We start from the raw sequence: 14,953 nt of genomic DNA, 5'->3' as shown, positions 1-14,953 counted from the left end.
CCATATTCAATCATCAAACCCAGACACTATTGTGGATGCCAGCAAGTGCTAGCTGACAGGAACCTGATATTGCTGTCTCCTGAGATGCTCTGACAGTGCCCGACTGATACAGAAATAGAGGCTCACAGATATCCATTGGACTGAGCACAGGGTCCCCAATGAAGGAGTTAGAGAAAGGACCCAAGGAGCTGAAGGGTTTGCAGTCCCTTAGGACGAACAACAATATGAACTAACTAGTACCCTCAGAGCTCCCAGGGACTAAACTACCAACCAAAGAGTACATATGGTGGAACTCATGGCTCCAGCTGCATATGTATCAGAGGATGGCCTAGTTGGTCATCAGTGGGAGGAGAGGCCCTTGGTCCTGTGAAGGTTCTATGCCCCAGTGTAGGGGAATGCCATGGCCAGGAAGCAGGAAAGGGTGGGTTGGTGAGCAGGGGGAGGAGGGAGGGAATAGGGTTTTTTTTTTTTTTTTCAGAGGGGAAACCTAGAAAGGCGATATCATTTGAAATGTAAATAAAGAAAATATCTAATATAAAAATAAATTTTAAAAAAGAATACTATGTTTGGTCCCCAGAGTCGAATTCAACATTAGAATGGATTGGGGACAAAAAAGATATCACTTGTTCCCCTTGGTTATGACCAAAGTCTCCTACTAAGTTGAGAACACATAGACTTTCCATACTATGAGGTCACTGATATAAAAGTCTCCAATACTTCTGTTATCGGTACAAGACAAGCTCCATTGATCTATTTCATTGGACGATAATATAACCTTCTAGCACAGGGTTAATAGGGAAGGCTGATGAAAGAAAATGAACTGTGAATTTATACAATGCAGGCACATATTTAGGGACTCTAAATCCATGGTGTACAATATCACTTTTTTTAAAGAGGCAAAAATATGGGCACATATTCTACACAGACTCTGGTCTGTTGACTTCCATCTTCTTAATGCCAAGGTTTTTAACAACTCTCAATACTTCAGACTCTTTTTCCATTAACAGGACTTGAAATCTATAACTGTGAGTCCAGAGAAAGAACAAATAAATGGCTCTCTTGGGATGGGGAGATAGCTCAGTGGCTAAAGAGTTTGTCACATAAGCTTGAAGGCCTGCTCTTCTATCTCCACAACCCACCCACGGAATAAGTCAGGTACATGAGCACAAGAATCTTGATCCCAATGTGCCCTACTGGCAGATAGGAGGTTAAGACAGGAAACTCTATAACTAACCTGGGCCCATGGAGGATCAGAGAGACTGAGCCACCAACCAAAAAGCATACTGGGACTGAACCTATCCCCCCTAGACATTTGTAGCCGATGTGCAGCTTGGTCTCCATGAAGGTCCCCTAACAACTGGAGTGGGGTCTGTCTCTGTCTCTGTTGCCTGCCTCTGGATACACTTCCCCTAGCTGGGATGCCTTGTCTGTCTCAGTGGGAGAAGATGGGCTTAGTATTGCTGCAACTTGTTGTGCTAGTGAGAGTTGATACCCAAGAATGGCTTCCCCTTCTCTGAGCAGAAGGGAAGGAAATAGTAGGGGGAGAAGTCTGTGAAGGTGGGACTGGGAGAAGAGGGGGGCTGCAATTCAGATGTAAAATGAAGGAATGAATGAATGAGTGAATGAATGAATGAAAAGGAAAGCAAGGCAGGAGACTCTAAGTTCACAGCCTAGCTATCCTGGCACACACAGGTGTAAATAAGAGACCATGTCTCAAACAATGTGGAAGGTGAGGCCAGACACTGGAGCTTGTCCCTTGAGTTTTGCGTGCATGCTGTTCCCAAACTATGGCCAATGGTCAAACCTATGGCAGTAAGCCACAGGGGAGAATGAGCTTCAAAGACCACCTTCTGTGTCACCTGAGAGTTAACAGCCTGTCTCCAAAATGCCTTGCATTACAGTGGATATCATATGTATTTACGAAGGCTAACTGATACCATGCCTTTTGAGAAATGAGGATGGACTTAGGCTCTGGCTGCTGATGAATCCATTTTAATTTTGCTAATATACTTAAGCACCTCTTTACTGTGTATAAATTTGGAAATATACCCTAAACATACCTGCACATCTTAAAGGGTTAAAAAAGAAGATTTCTATTTAATGCTCATAATAGACATAAAATGTTCTAATTTCAATGCTCTGAGTTTTGTTTTGTTTCTCTTAATGTAGCCATTCTCACTGACATAGGCATTGCCAATGGATTCTTTGTATGCTTCAACAGCCCTAAAGAGCAGTAGCAGAGGGCACAGATGCCAGGGCCCAAAAGTATAAAAGATTTACCAAAAGCCTGTGGTGATTCCTGAGCTAACAAGGTGTGAGTTTTACTGAACATGTCATTCTTAATCTATCAATGAAGTTGCTAATTTCAGTCTTGAGGTATCAGATACCAGAACTCTAAAAGGCAGTGAATTGATGAATTGACATAATGGGATTATTTTTTCATATACTTCTAAACAATACCATTTTCCCTGTAGAAAATGAATCAGTATATTCTGAACTACAGAACATGAAAACTATGCAATTTTTCATACAGCAATGGGAGCATGAACATTATTTCATACTGTCAGGTGTCAGATGTCAGAGGTAGAACACCTTATATGCTGTATGGATAGTCTGAGGGTTTGGCAATCAATAATAATGGCATGAATGAAATGATCACTTGGATATGAAATAATTCACTGTGGTTATCTGAAAGAAGTTAAAAAGCCATATAAAACACCAATGTCTTTTCAACTTTTTAATTTTAATATTACTGGAGTTAAAGCACACACACACTTGAAGTGCTGAACAAACAAGTCCCAGGGACATGATGAAAGCAGCATCCTGGGAAGACCTGTCTGGCGGAGAGACACAGGCTGATCCATGGGTGGGAGTTTTAATTAAACCCTACCAACTCCGGGGGAGTTAACATCCATCTCCAAACTCCCGCTGTAAACCAGAAATCTTACATTGATAGAGGCTGACAAAGAATTAGTATTTTGAAGATGAAGGATGATTTAAGCTCTGATTACTCTAACATTAATTTTAATTTTGCTATTCATCTTAGGCATTACCCCATTTTTATATTTACCAACTATAGCCTGGGAATACACTCTACACATGTAACTGAAAGGAAGCTTGTCTCCATGGAAGTTCTGGTAGAGCAGACGGATGTCTTTGAAACTCTTTGTGACTTCAGCCCTTCATCTAGCTTACACCAGTAACAGAGTGTCTTGGGACATTGACCATGTCTCCTTCACTACTGCTCCATGAAGGAGAACCCCCATATCATGGTAAACTCCACATCTACTTAAAGAAGGTAGCACACTGGCTGCAATTTTCCTCTCTTCTCTTCCATGTGAGACATATCACTGGAATCCACTTGCTATAAAACTCAAGCATCTCAGTGGCAGAGCAGGTTAGGCTGAGATTAGAGAGAACTTCTAGGAACAGCCACCTCCCTCCCAGGAGTGCTGTCTGCCACACATCTCTAATTTATTTCCTATTGTTAACTAATTGCACCTCAGAGAGTACAATTAAATAAAGCTTTCTCCACCTCAAACATTTGGTGAACAGAAAATCAACCATGAAAAGGTGATATGGTGACTCTTCTGTAGGTTTAGGGACACTGAGTTAAAATATTTTTTATGAGTACTTGACTTACTAACGGGAATATTAATGGCTTGAGATTCTGAATCCACAGCGCATGCTCTTCAATGACTGTAGAAAAAGCCTACCTTCTAATACGCTCAGCACAATTTGAGGATGAACTTTAGGAAAGTCATAGATAAGATAATGCAATAAGCAATAAAAATCAAATAAAACAATTTTTACACTGTACTGAAATCTAAACATTTCAATTTACTTAGAGAAAAACCCAAATGCAGGAACACACATAGGTTCTTCAAGCAGACGTTTGCTTTATAACAGGAGTATTGAGGTTTGAAATAAATATTCCAGAGACTTTTGATGAAATAAGGACCAAAACTCTTTATACTTCATCTTCAGACTCGGAGGGAAATCTATGATATTTGCCTAAAGTAAAATGCTTGGCAAGATCCTCTCAGTTTAATTAGTTTGTAAGACTGGCATGGATTTCACAGCAAAGTAAGTCTCCGAAGGTCTCATTAGCTGCTCCAGTCTCCATGCTTCCTTCGGCTTTTAGTCTCATTTAAGACACAAAGAGCTAGCTTGTCTTGTCTCTACAGTGCGATACCCAGTTTAGCAGCTTTACTCTGGGCCCATGTGACGTGCAGGAATAAATCCTGCTAGCTGCCCAATCAAGTTGCTAACTGCTGGCCTCAGCTTCTGTGATGATGTGGTTCTTAGCCATACAGCACACAGCAAGACCTCTCAAGAAAAATGAGCAAAGAGGAGAAGCTAAGAAGGGATAAGCAAGTACCAGGGGCTGCAGCGAGTTAACAGATCCCCGGGCCCATCAGGAGAAAGTGACACTTTTATCCAGAGGATGTGTGTCTGTCAGCAGACATGGACTTGAGAAGGGAGGGCAAGCTACTCTTTCTACCACCATGAAAGTTGTTTACCAGCTTTGGTTGAAGATGAGGGAGTATTTATAACCCTCTGGAGACAGAAAACAAGGGAAAGTAGCTGTGAGGTATTGGGTATGGACTTAAGAACATTCTCTTCAAGCACAGGACCAGTCCCTCGATGCCAAACCACAATATTCTCTGAGCATTTCAACATTCACTTATCCGCCTAAGTCTAGACACTTGCTAAGAACAACTTCAAAGTGAAAGAGAAAACACTTTTAATGTCTCAAAAGAAAGAGAGACTTAATCCACAAACTCCAGCTCACTTGCTGAGAACCTATAATATTTCAGACCGAATGCTAAATGATTTACTTTAGTCCATAATGAAAATTCTTAAGTAAGCGTTAGTGTTCTCATTCTACTGACATCTGAAAAGACACTTCAACAAACTTTTTGAAAAGAAGACTTTTACAGTAAGTGATGGATATGCAAAGTGTAGGCCAGGTCAACTAGAAACCCAAATCACTCTCTCTTCAGTATTCTGACCTGTCTCTGACAGGAAGCATCCTAATAGGATGTCTCTGATAGGAAAGCCTACTGCAGTCAGAGAGAGACTTAGTCTCTTAGAAGATTTGAGACATTGTTCTTCATTTTCTCCTCTCTTTTCCACCTCACCCAAACTCAACCGCAGCTCTGCACCACACTGTTTCAGAAGAGTGATAACAAAACCTACGAGGAAAAGTGCAGACCCCATGCTTCTTCACAGAGCTCTAGTCTCTGGAGGGACATGGGGAAAACAGGGTGCCTTCCATTTCTGTTTCAAAATACAAAGGGAAGGGGCCATGCGTTTCAAAGAAACAGAACACTTTGAGGCTCAAGTACAGAACTCCTCCACAGTTCCCTTACAAGGGACAACTCCACGCCAAGGGAAGGCCAAGAAGTGAAGACTCACCCTCTCCATCTCTTTGAAGTCATCATCGAGCTTAGTGCCTTCCGCTCCTCCGACCTTCTCACTCACTTTCTGCAGAAGATAAAAACAAGGGGGAATCATTAGATATTGTTTCTTTCCTTTACAAAAATGTGTTAAAATTTTTGAAAACTTTTAGAGACAGCACCTAACATGACCTCAGAACCATTCCCTGACCGTGATGGGCAGCTCCATTGTCATAGTGGCACGGTATAGTTTGTCTAAGCAACATCCCAAAGGTCATGCGCCTGGCGGCTACTGAAGCAGAAACTCAAACCTGCATCTTCTGATTTCAACCCCAGTGCTCTTTCTGTACTTACATAAATCACTTTACAGCGAGCTAATTGATAACATCTTCCTTTGAAAGTCCTAAGGAACAGCTGCATCATACAATAATCATTTTTCTTTGATAATGGATCTAAAATGCTCCTAGGTAGAAAATTGCTACTTGTTCAACCTGTTCCTCAATGGGCTATTGAACAGATAATCACAAGCATCCATTTAACTATTAGAGAAGAAATGAGCCCAGATGATTCCAAATAAAAGGGCTTGCCTGTATTCTCCCTGTTTATATCCTCACATGCAGGCAAGAAGCTACATCAAACTATGTTGAGCGGATTTCCTTGACACTCAATCATTTTCCATTACTCTACAGAGTATGTCAATTAGAATATGCAAATTATCAAATTTCAGCACAAACTTCACACTAATTAAAAACAGATATTCTATCCTTTCCAGAAATAGTGATTCAAATCAAGGATAATAAAAATGTATGACAGAGTCATAGGAAAAAACAGATTTCATTAGACAGGAATATTGATTTTTTTCAATTACCCTAACAGTAAAGGTGGATATTTATCTTCTTCTAAGATATCACTGTGCTATATAAAGTCCATAAGCACAGAAACTGAAGTATGACTTTTAACTTCCTTCAAAAGTTCCTTGGCTGAGCATTTACAGGGGCTCCCACTGTATTCTGCTTGCAGCCATCGTGACAGCAATGTGGGTTTTCTCAGTGAGCTTGGCTGGGCTTTCCAGAAACCTCGCTCCAAGTCCTGGCTATATCAAACTATGGCCCTGAAAATGCTGGCAGTCTCTTGTTGGGCCCTGGAGTGTACTTCTTATGCTATTTTCTCTCTGCCTTTCACTGCTTTCTGCCAAGAGGAAAACATTGAGAAGAGATGACCATCACTGCATGTAAGATGCCACTGTTTAATGCATCAGCAGTAACAGACATAGTACAGGGTGGGATAGATGGCACAGATGAGGTGCACTAAGGTGTCATGAAAATTAGGTGGTGTAGTAAGAACCTACATCTGAGCCTGCAATTTATGCAGCAAACTCTACTCCCTAATAAAGTGCATATCTTCTTCTAGCAGTCTGGTTTCTCACATCAGTTTATTTAACTTTCATTCCACACTTTGAGAAGCCAGAATTTTCTTTAATACAACTAAAGATAGATTAATGTCAATGCTTCAAGCAGAAATGTTAATGAAAATAGTATCAATACATTTGTATCTTAGTCACTTTTGCTCACTGACAACAATTAGCTCATATTTCCAACCTCCTGTGTCTTATGCTCAAAATATATCATTGGCCACTAAATTTGGCAAGCAAACTCTAATCTACTTTAAGGCCAAAACAATAGATAAATATTTTATGGACAACTATTAATTGCTATCTCCATGCTACACACAGTTGTCTCCAATGTTAGAAAAAACTCACTGTATGTAAAATCTCATTTTGTCAGGGGATCATCATAGTTAGACCCCCTCATGTGACCTGTAACTGAGGTCAATGGTCCTCATTTATTTTCAAAATGTACACTAAAAGGATATATCTAAGAAATGCCTCTATTGTGTTAAAATTAGAGAATTCTGATACTGTAGTGATAATCTAATACTGGCCATCTCTGAAAAAATTACATGATCTTCATCTACATCACAAAAAATCATACCATGCTTTCAATAATATGTTGTCCAACTGAGAACAGCCTTAACTTCTTTCTCTATCCATCAACTGCTAAGCAGTACAGTAGCAGATTCTAGGTATCAAATGAAACACTAGGAGTATGTCAGTGATTAGTAACCAATACTGAATCCAGCCCACTGGTCTATTGGCATCAGCTATTTTGTTTACAAAACATATCCAAAAGTGGGCAGAGAAGGCAAAGGAACATAATCAGACTAGATCAGGGGGAAAAAATTACCTTTTTTCCTACCAAAGCTGCTACATTTAAGCTTCTTTGAAATGGTCCATCATGCACAGTGAATGAAGCTAGCACTTTCATACCAATGATGACCTAACTGGCTGGTTGATATACAACTTTACTTTTATTTTTTCTTTTCTCATACATTACACTCAGACCCCAGTTTCTCCTCCCTATACTCCTCCAAGTTCCCCTCTCTTCACTCTCCCAGATCCACTCCTCCTCTCTTTCCCTTCAGAAAAAAAATTGGGCTACCCAGGCTGATTAATGCATGCATTAATACATGCATAACAGGTTACAATAAGACTAGATGCATGCCTTTATATCAAGGCTAAAGAAGGCAACCCAGTATACCAGAAGGAAAGGGGTCTCAAATGCAGGCAAAAGAGTCAGAGACACCCCCATTTCCACTGTTAAGAGTCCCATAGGAAAACCAAGCTACACAACCTTAACATATATGCAGAGGAGCTAGAGACCCACACAGGTTCCATGATTGTCACTTCAGTCTCTGCGATCCCCTATGTGCCCTGCTTATTTGTTCTGTTGGTATCCTGGACCCTTCTGGCTCCTACAATCCTCCTCCACCCCGTCCAAGGTGTTCCCTGAGTTCTGCCTAATGTTTGGCTGTGGGTCTCTGCATCTGCTTCCATCAGTTGCTGGATGAAGTCTCTCTGGTTACAGTTGGGCTAGGCACTGTTCCATGAGGCCATATAACTTTGTTATCAAGTTATATTTCTGAGAGGGAAGCAGTACTCAAAATAATTCCATTTGTTCCCTGTGATATTTTTCCAGGTCATATACATATATATCATGGCACAGAAGTAAATATTGGGCTGCTTAAATAACAACTGACTCACTCAGTAGGAGTATGGCAAGTATCTCCTTTCATTTCAATAAGTGCTACTAAGGTGTAATGTGTCATGAGTAAGACTCGAGGTGAGGGAAATGGGGCTCTTTGGTCCATGAGGCCAATAATGAAGGCTTCTGTCTTCCTTATTAGGTAACTAATTATTTTGTGGTATCGTTTTCCACTGAAGTGGATCCTGAAACTAAGATATTACAATAGTGAATTTATTTAGTTATTTTGATGACTAGTTAATATTCCAGTTATTTGAAAATTTGCTCACTTATTTAAAAAGAAATTTATGAAAAATCAATTAATTCAAACAATCAGTATAAGATAGCTAATATTTCTATTTGTACCAGATACAACCCTGAAACAATTTAGATAAATACAATTTATCTAAAAACCTATAACACTAAGGGCACAAGATGTCTAAAAGCACCCTTTAGTATAACAGGGAGTGTGTACTTCTAATTCTCTCTGCCTATATATGTCCCTTGTGCTCCGTGTCCTAAACCAAAAAATATTTTAAAAAAAATGTCCAGACCAGTTATTTTGCCCTCTGTTTTTTTTTTTTTAATTGTATTCTCTAAGGGGAACTTGGTAAAGATTTGCCAAATGGAACAGCAATGGGAATTCTGCAGTGAACATAAGAGAGACACACATAAGGCAGATCACTCTAATCTAGTCTCACAAGAGGTACGGCTTCTCAGTAACAACGTTCAGCTCTAGCTTACATCAAATTCTTAAGTTTGAGTCTGTACAGTCTCAATCTATTGCCTATCTGCTAAATAAGCACAACGTAAAGAGGAATCGGCTACAGGAGACACCTTCAATAAATAACCATTGTCCCTTTCCCAAAGGATGCTGATCTGATTTGTGGCAATGACTCCTCAAGCCTCCAGCACCTGTCACCTCCTGACTCCATCTTCTCCTAGCACTACATTTCATTTACCAAACACAGAAGAGCCAAAGATATCTCCAAGATAAACCACATCAGCCTAGATGCTCTTGTACCTCTTATTTAGGACCTACCTCCTCTGCTTACTTCTGCTTTTGCTTCATTAGCTTTATCTCCCACGGCCTATCATAAAGAGCCAAGTTTCCTCTGCTTTATAATTGTACCTATTCCCTTTTCTGCTCTTAAAATCCTATATATTATTTTAAATGTCCACCTATACACTTGTCTTCTCCAATATCAGTGACTGTTCAACCTGGCAGTATGCCTTTAGACTTCTAATGAGACTCATCGTCTATTGAGCAACCGGATCTATTTCACTAGCACAAGTGCGAAGGACATTTGCCCAGCTGAATGGTAAGGTGGTAAGGTGGAAAATGTAGAAATCATACTGCATGTGTTTTACTTAAAATGTCGGGCACCTCAGTAACATAATGAGCAGAGGCAAGAGAAAAAAATCTAAATGAGAATTACTACTGGAAGACAATTACTTACATGAGTTAGCACTGGCTCTGAACCTCTGAGTTAGAGATACCTTCTAAATATATTTTTTTCTCTATAAGGAATACATCCAAAAAATTAGAAAATTCAAACACCTAATAGGTATGTGTTTTATTGGATATAAGCTATATTTATTTTATATCTTTAATTAAAATATAATTACATCATTTCTCACCTTCCTTTCCTCCTTTAAGCCAACTGAGATAATGGTTCTTCAAAATATCCAAGAGACATAAATTTCATTCCTTACAAAGTGAACTCTCATATGCAAAAATGACAAATGTGTGACAAATCTGTCTCAGTAGCTTTACCTGAGAGGGAGACCCACATCACTCAGCAGTAGACTACTTTAAAATTGAACCAGAGTTTGAGTGGAAGAGAATGCTACAAGTTTCAAAAGTAATTATTAACATGATGAATCTTCTTTAGGCAGGCTGTGTACCAAACCCTGGGCTAGCACCTCCTAGAGAAGCTATCTTACAGCTACATCCCTGCTTAAGGGTCATCGTAGTTTTACAAAAAAAAAAAAATCATTACACACACAAAACATGGAACTTTTATCTTCTAATTACATTTTGACAAAAATGTAAATAAATTAAAATAAATCATACCAAACAAAACACACTGTTTAAGGTACAAACTCTTCACAGAGAACCTGCCTTTGCTATCCCAGAGCCCGCTGTTCTGTTTTCCCTTTCTGTAGAGCATCATCTGAGAGACCGGAAGTGCATCCCCTCATCCTCATAAATGCCTTTAATGACATTCACTAAGTAGAAACTCTGGATGCAACTCCTGTCGGCATGTCAGAAAAGAGAAACCTAGAGCAGTGCTTTCCTGATACCAGGGCTTCCTATGTGCAGATCTGCACTGATCCAGATGGTGGTCCTCCCATGGGTGGAAGACAGGGTAGATTCCCTTTATGGAATACGAGTCTCATGCCAGCTTTTCTCAGTCCTTAAACAGGAACACTTAAATGCCATGTTTCAAAAACTGAATTTCAAAAAATATACAACTGATCTTTGCCATCTAGACATTAAATTTTTTCTTTTTTTTGTAAGTAAAAGCATTGTTATGTATTTTCTAGGTTAAGCAAATTCTGGCTGTTCCTGAGCATGAAGTAGAACAACACTTTCACACTTTCACACACACACACACACACACACACACACACACACACACACAGTAGACTTGAAAAGAAATTCAATAGGTTTTATTTGAATATCTACAGTTAAAACCTTTAAAAGAAGACTGGGTGAGGCTAAGTACTTGGTCTTTCTCCAGCATCCTCCAACCTTCTTCCTTGTCAAATACTATGCAGAAAATACAGGCATCAACCTCTATCAAGGTTCTTAACCTTCCTAATGCTACAACTCTTCAATACAGTTCTTCAAGTTGTGCTGATCCTTCAACCATAAAATTATGTCCACTGCTACTTCGCAACTGTAATTTTGCTTCTCTTATGAATCGCTATGTAAATATCTGTGTCTTTGAGTGGTCTTACTTGAACCCTGTGAAAGGGTTGATCAACCTCCAAATGGGTGGTGACCCATAGGTTGAAAACCACTGAGTATAAAGCTTTCTTTCTGCCATGGCTCACTGGGGTTAAGAATAATGAACTTCCTATCCCCATTTCCCCAAAGTGGAAATTCTCCATGGACAATGCTGCTAATTACATCCACATTCCAAGTAAGCCAGTGACTTACTTATGTTTCATGTAGAGTGAACTCTTCACAATGAAGGTACTTTATAAGTATTACTTCAAAAGCTTCGTTTGCAAGTAGTCCTAAGTTCCGTCTCATAGAAAATTGTCAAGTGGGTATAATATGGGAATATTTTAAGAAGCATTTATTTTACCCCCTCACCCATGGAGCTCTTCATTAGATGAAGAACAACTTCAGAGGGCAGTGTTCTCAGTGTTCTAGAGAAAAGTCGTACATGTAGAGTGTTTTCTACTCTGCCTGCAGAAGAATTTTATTCTTCTTTGCTGTCTACTGTATGTGCATCACAGTTCTACCAAAAAACTGTCTCATAAGACAGAAGGCAGCACTATGTTCTATGGGGCTTGTTTCTTCAGCTCTGTTGAAAGCTGCATCACAAATTCACCTGAGTAAGGAAATGGTACTCGCAGAGAGAGAAGGCAGTGTTGATAATGAAGTTCTAGATCTTCTTAACAAATGAAATGACCTGGGACACAACTCCGGATGACTCTGTCCATAGGGAAAGGGAGGGCTCCATCTGAGCTTCCATTTATTAAGAGATACTGGCCTCTCTTATGAACTAGCTTTAAAACACCAGTTTTCCAGAACCCTTTGCTTCATCTATAAAGTAGGGCCAGAACATGAAGGCTTGGAAAAGACAGAATTCTCCAACAATGTACAACTAAAACTGCAAGTCCCTGATCAGGGTTATGGTACCTAGTTGTTCAACCAGTCACTCAGGAAGGGATGCTAGGAACTGATGATCACGGGTGTTCATTAAAAGAAATTATCCTTATCAATATGGGCAGATTTCATCCAATGGCATGAAAAGCTTTTAGAACAAAATCAAAATTACCATGGCAGAGAAAAATTTCTTCAAGACTGTTGTCATAGTTTCTCCCAGAGACCCAGTCTGCCCCACATTTCAGACAGTACCCACAATCACAGGGGGAAATTTACTGAAATAGAGTTCCCTTGGGTGAGTAATCACCATCTCTGTGTATCTACCTGGATCTGTTTCTCTAAGGAAACAGTTCTCCATACTGCAGTTTGCTTTACAATAGGGAAGAAGAAAACAGCACACAGTAGGTCTGCAGGAAAAATGACATGGTGCTGCTCCTCTCCTTTCTTTCAGACAAAGTGTCACCAATACATCCCTGGCTGGCTTGACTCTGCTATATCAGACTGGCCTTGAACCATTATAATTCTCCTGCCTTGCCTCCCAAGTGATGGAATTAAAAGTCAGGTTCCACATTGAAGAGTCCACTGCTTTCAGATTATTGGTATTTTTGGTGCAAATAATATTGAGTGAATGAATGAACAAATGAATGAATGAATGAATGAATGAATGAATGAATACAAATTGTCGTTAGAGTAAACCTACCAAATTAAAATCTACAACAGAAATCACTCAGTGAGTCAGGAACTTGCTAGCTGTGAAGCCCAGGTTCCCTGACCTTATGGCCAATGAAACTTTCTTTTAGTAAAGATTCTACATGGGTTGCTAAAGCCATATGCAAACTTTATGTGAGATAATGTAGAAATTTTAACTCGTTTTCCATCTTGATTGATATTGGATTTTTACTGATAAACCTTTTCCTGGTTACCAACAAGAATCAATTGATGACATTTCCACTATACTGGCTTTCAATATCAAATCTCTAAGTCCCTATGTGTACATGCTACCTCACTGGCATGTTACTGGGTCACCTGTACCTCCCTAAAGACTTTCAGAGTCCAGTGCACAGCTACAACCTGGATTCAGTACTTGTTAGATTGAATATATATTTGTTTTGTTTTTTGTTTGTTTGTTTGTTTTTTGTTTTTTTTGTTTTTGTTTTTTCGAGACAGGGTTTCTCTGTGTAGCCCTGGCTGTCCTGGAACTCACTCTGTAGACCAGGCTGGCCTCAAACTCAGAAATCCACCTGCCTCTGCCTCCCAAGTACTGGGATTAAAGGCATGCGCCACCACTGCCCAGCTGAATTTTTTTTAAAGTGATAGTTTATTCAAATGCTCCTTTGGTGTCATGAAAGGCACTGATTTTGACCTTGCTCACTTGGTTCTCAGAGTTCAGGTAAGAAGCCAGGACAAGAAGCCAGTTTGCCGTGTATCAAAAGACTGCAAGGCACCTGTGGTCCAGTGCAAAAAACAAACTTGAGTTTAGTCGGCTGACTCTTCCTCTTCCCTTTTCTCTTTAGCTCACCCTGATATAACTGCTCCACCAAGAACCTCTGAGTTCTTCACCTTCTTCTCTTTCCTATTAAATCCCCTCTACCAGTGGCGAAGCTTGAGGACCAGAGGTGGTTACAGAAAACAGGGCTGTTATAATCAGTGTCTGCGCTGGTCACAGGCTCCAACAGTAAGACCTTAATGAGAGGCTAGAGGTTGGGCAAGGAGGTGGAGCCAACAAGGGGAGGAGAGGAAAGGGCCTGAATGCACACAAGGTGAAACAGCATATAAGTTGGAAAATGCCGTAATGAATCTCATTATTCTGTGTCATAACATAGTACATACAGGCCTGAGGGTACCGAATGAAATAGAGGCACGACGAGGGAATGAAATCCAAGAAATCATTGGTAAAAGCTGGAATTAGCCTACTTAGGATCATTAACCTAGTCAGGGCCCTCAGCGCCTTTCACGTGTTCCCCTGATGCCTTTTCTTCTCAGTCACCTCAGCCTCTGCAGTAGAAATGGCTTGCTAGAGTCTAATCTCTCCCATGCATTCCTTAGGGAAGCTTTACTGAAGTGTCAGGTACTGGAGATGCTGTGAGGACAGCATGGGAGAAGTAAGGCCGGGGTGGGGCGGGGAAGCTCCTGCTAAGGAGGCTGTCCTGGTAGAAGACCAGAGAAAGAGGGGCAACACATGAAAGAGAAGCTGGAGAAGCTGCTGGAGCCAGACCCTTCAAGCTCTTGTGGTCTGAATTAAAGCCTTCCTCTTGTGGGCCGTGAGAAAGTAGTCAAAAAAACACATCACACTCTCAGTGGTGTAAACAATAGAAGTGTATTTCTGCAGCTCTGAAGCCTGGACCACTGAGAATAAGGTACTGGCATACGGAGGCTTTTTTCAGAGTTGTCCTGCTTACTTAGAGATCCTTGCCTTCCAACTGCATCCTCATGTGGACTGTGCTCTAACTTCAAGATGACATCTAACCCCAACTCTCAGCCGAGACCTCCCCTCCAAGCAAGATCACAGTGGGTTAGAGCTCCCACATTAAGTCTACAGCAAGAAGAAACATGATCGATGTTATATTGTTGAAAGTGGCTCTCTAGGTATTCTTTTTTTTTTCTTTTTTCTTTTTTTTTTTATT

The 14,953-nt window shown here is 40.3% G+C and overlaps 1 protein-coding gene across 1 annotated transcript in view; it reads right to left on the bottom strand.

Annotated features, from left to right (window-relative positions):
* The window catches only part of Sh3gl2 (SH3 domain containing GRB2 like 2, endophilin A1), a 179,308-nt gene that overhangs the window by 37,378 nt on the left and 126,977 nt on the right, over positions 1-14,953 (bottom strand). Inside the window, exon 2 of the mRNA XM_031377793.1 lies at positions 5,422-5,490. Coding sequence (XP_031233653.1) covers positions 5,422-5,490 — 69 coding nt within the window. The remainder of the gene's footprint in view (positions 1-5,421; positions 5,491-14,953) is intronic.

Source organism: Mastomys coucha, unplaced genomic scaffold (assembly GCF_008632895.1).
Source record: "Mastomys coucha isolate ucsf_1 unplaced genomic scaffold, UCSF_Mcou_1 pScaffold18, whole genome shotgun sequence".
Taxonomy (NCBI): domain Eukaryota; kingdom Metazoa; phylum Chordata; class Mammalia; order Rodentia; family Muridae; genus Mastomys; species Mastomys coucha.
This window is presented reverse-complemented; position numbering and strand designations above follow the sequence as displayed.